Source organism: Olea europaea, unplaced genomic scaffold (genome assembly GCF_002742605.1).
Source record: "Olea europaea var. sylvestris unplaced genomic scaffold, O_europaea_v1 scaffold2066, whole genome shotgun sequence".
Taxonomy (NCBI): domain Eukaryota; kingdom Viridiplantae; phylum Streptophyta; class Magnoliopsida; order Lamiales; family Oleaceae; genus Olea; species Olea europaea.
The window spans coordinates 86726-88626 of record NW_019238577.1 but is presented as its reverse complement, the minus strand read 5'-3'; the positions used below and the strand labels follow the sequence as shown (position 1 = coordinate 88626).

General features: G+C 31.7%; 1 protein-coding gene across 1 annotated transcript in view; it reads left to right on the top strand.

The window, feature by feature from the left end:
• Positions 1-1400: 1400 nt before the first annotated feature.
• LOC111379936 overlaps positions 1401-1901 on the top strand; it is a 661-nt gene continuing 160 nt past the window's right edge. The window contains exons 1-2 of the mRNA XM_023003380.1: positions 1401-1461; positions 1578-1839. Coding sequence (XP_022859148.1) covers positions 1401-1461; positions 1578-1839 — 323 coding nt within the window. The remainder of the gene's footprint in view (positions 1462-1577; positions 1840-1901) is intronic.

Genomic DNA, 1901 nt, shown 5'->3' with positions numbered 1-1901 from the left:
ACTTGAAGAACTAAAAATAGATTTAATAAAGAGAGGAATTCTAGGGCCTATAGCTGCCTATGTGTATGTAATTGAATTCCAAAAAAGAGGCATGTATCATGTTCATTTTCTCCTGATATTTAAAACGAGTTTCAAGATTACTAATTTTATGCAAGTTGACGAAATTGTTTCTTGTAAAATACCAGATCCAAAGAGAGATTCTCACCTGCGTGCTATTGTAGTCAAACATATGATGCATGATCCTTGTGGACAATTAAATCCTACAAATGTGTGCCTGAAAAATAACCATACTTGTAAAACAAGTATCCAAGAGAATACATTTTGCATACTTCATTAGGTAGTGATTCATATCCACTTTATAAGTATCGTGACGATGGTGTTACTGTTAGGGTCAAAGGTCTGTACTAGACAATAGATGAGTTGTACCATATAATCCTTATATTTTGGCTAAGTATGACTGTTACATTAATGTTGAAATATGTTTTTCTGTTAAAGCAGTCAAATACTTATACAAATATGTATACAAATGACATGATCGTGTTAATTTTACTGTGAAAAAAGAAACCAATGAGCATTATATTGATGAGATTTCGAATTATCAAACGCTAGATGGATATCTGCACTGGAAGATATATGAAAAATTTTTAGTTTTGATTTATTCGACATATCTCCTTCTGTAGTTTCTTTGCAGTTACATATTGAAGATGCTCAGTTGGTTACATATAATGAAACAGATGATTTATCAGAAGTTATAAATAAAGACTCCATCCAACGAACAATGTTAACTGAATTTTTTAGAATAAATATTTCAAATGAAAAGGCACGGACTTTACTTTATAAGGATTTTCTTACATACTTTGTATGAAATACATATTTTCGAGTTTGGAGTTCTAGAAAAAAGCAAAATGTTATTGGTAGAGATACTTTCTAAGAGTTTTATTGAATCATGTTAAAGGGCCCAAGTCTTTTCAATATTTAAGAACAGTTAATAACATTGTTGTGCCTACTTATCGCGAAACTGCATTTTTACATTGTCTAATAAGTGGGAATAATTATTCTGAAATGTGTTTAACTGAGGCGATCACCTATCAAATGCCTATATCATTGCGTCGCCTATTTGCTAATCTGTTAATTTTTTGTAGCCTTGGAAATCCTAGGAATTTATTGATTAAATTTAAAGTGTACATGATAGAAGATTTTTTATATACAAGCATGACAGTATGTAATGCCGAGGTTAGGGCTTTGAGATGCATAAATTCATTCTTGAAAATTTTTGGTACAAACATAAATGATTTTGGTCTAGTAGATTTTGACGTTATTGTGAACGATGCTGATGTGCTAGCAAACGTTTAGCAAACATGATTTCAGAAGAGACTACAAATATTAATGTTTAGTGTGACATGCATTTTACAGAGAATTTAAATAAGGAACAACAATCTGCCTATGATGTTGTTTTAGACTGTATTGTAAATAATAAAAATGGAGTTTTTTTATTGATGGTCCAGGAGGTACTGAAAAAACTTTTCTGTACAAGGCATTACTTGCTGCAGTATGATCTCGACAACTTATTGCATTAGCAACAATATCATCGAGAGTGGCTGCTTCTTTATTGCCGACTGGGCAAACTGGTCATTCACATTTTAAAATCCCACTTCAAACAAATTCTGATATGCGATGTTCAGTAAGTAAACAATCATCATTTGGTCAACTTTTACAAACGACAAAGCTAATTGTGAGGGGTGAAGCACCAATGATTAATAGATGTGCTTTTAAAGCTTTGGATAAAATGTTAAAAGATATTATTGAATGTGAATTGCCATTTGACGGAAAGGTTGTTGTGTTCGGAGGAGATTTTCGACAAGTATTTCTAGTAGTACAAAGAGGAACAAAAGATGATATCA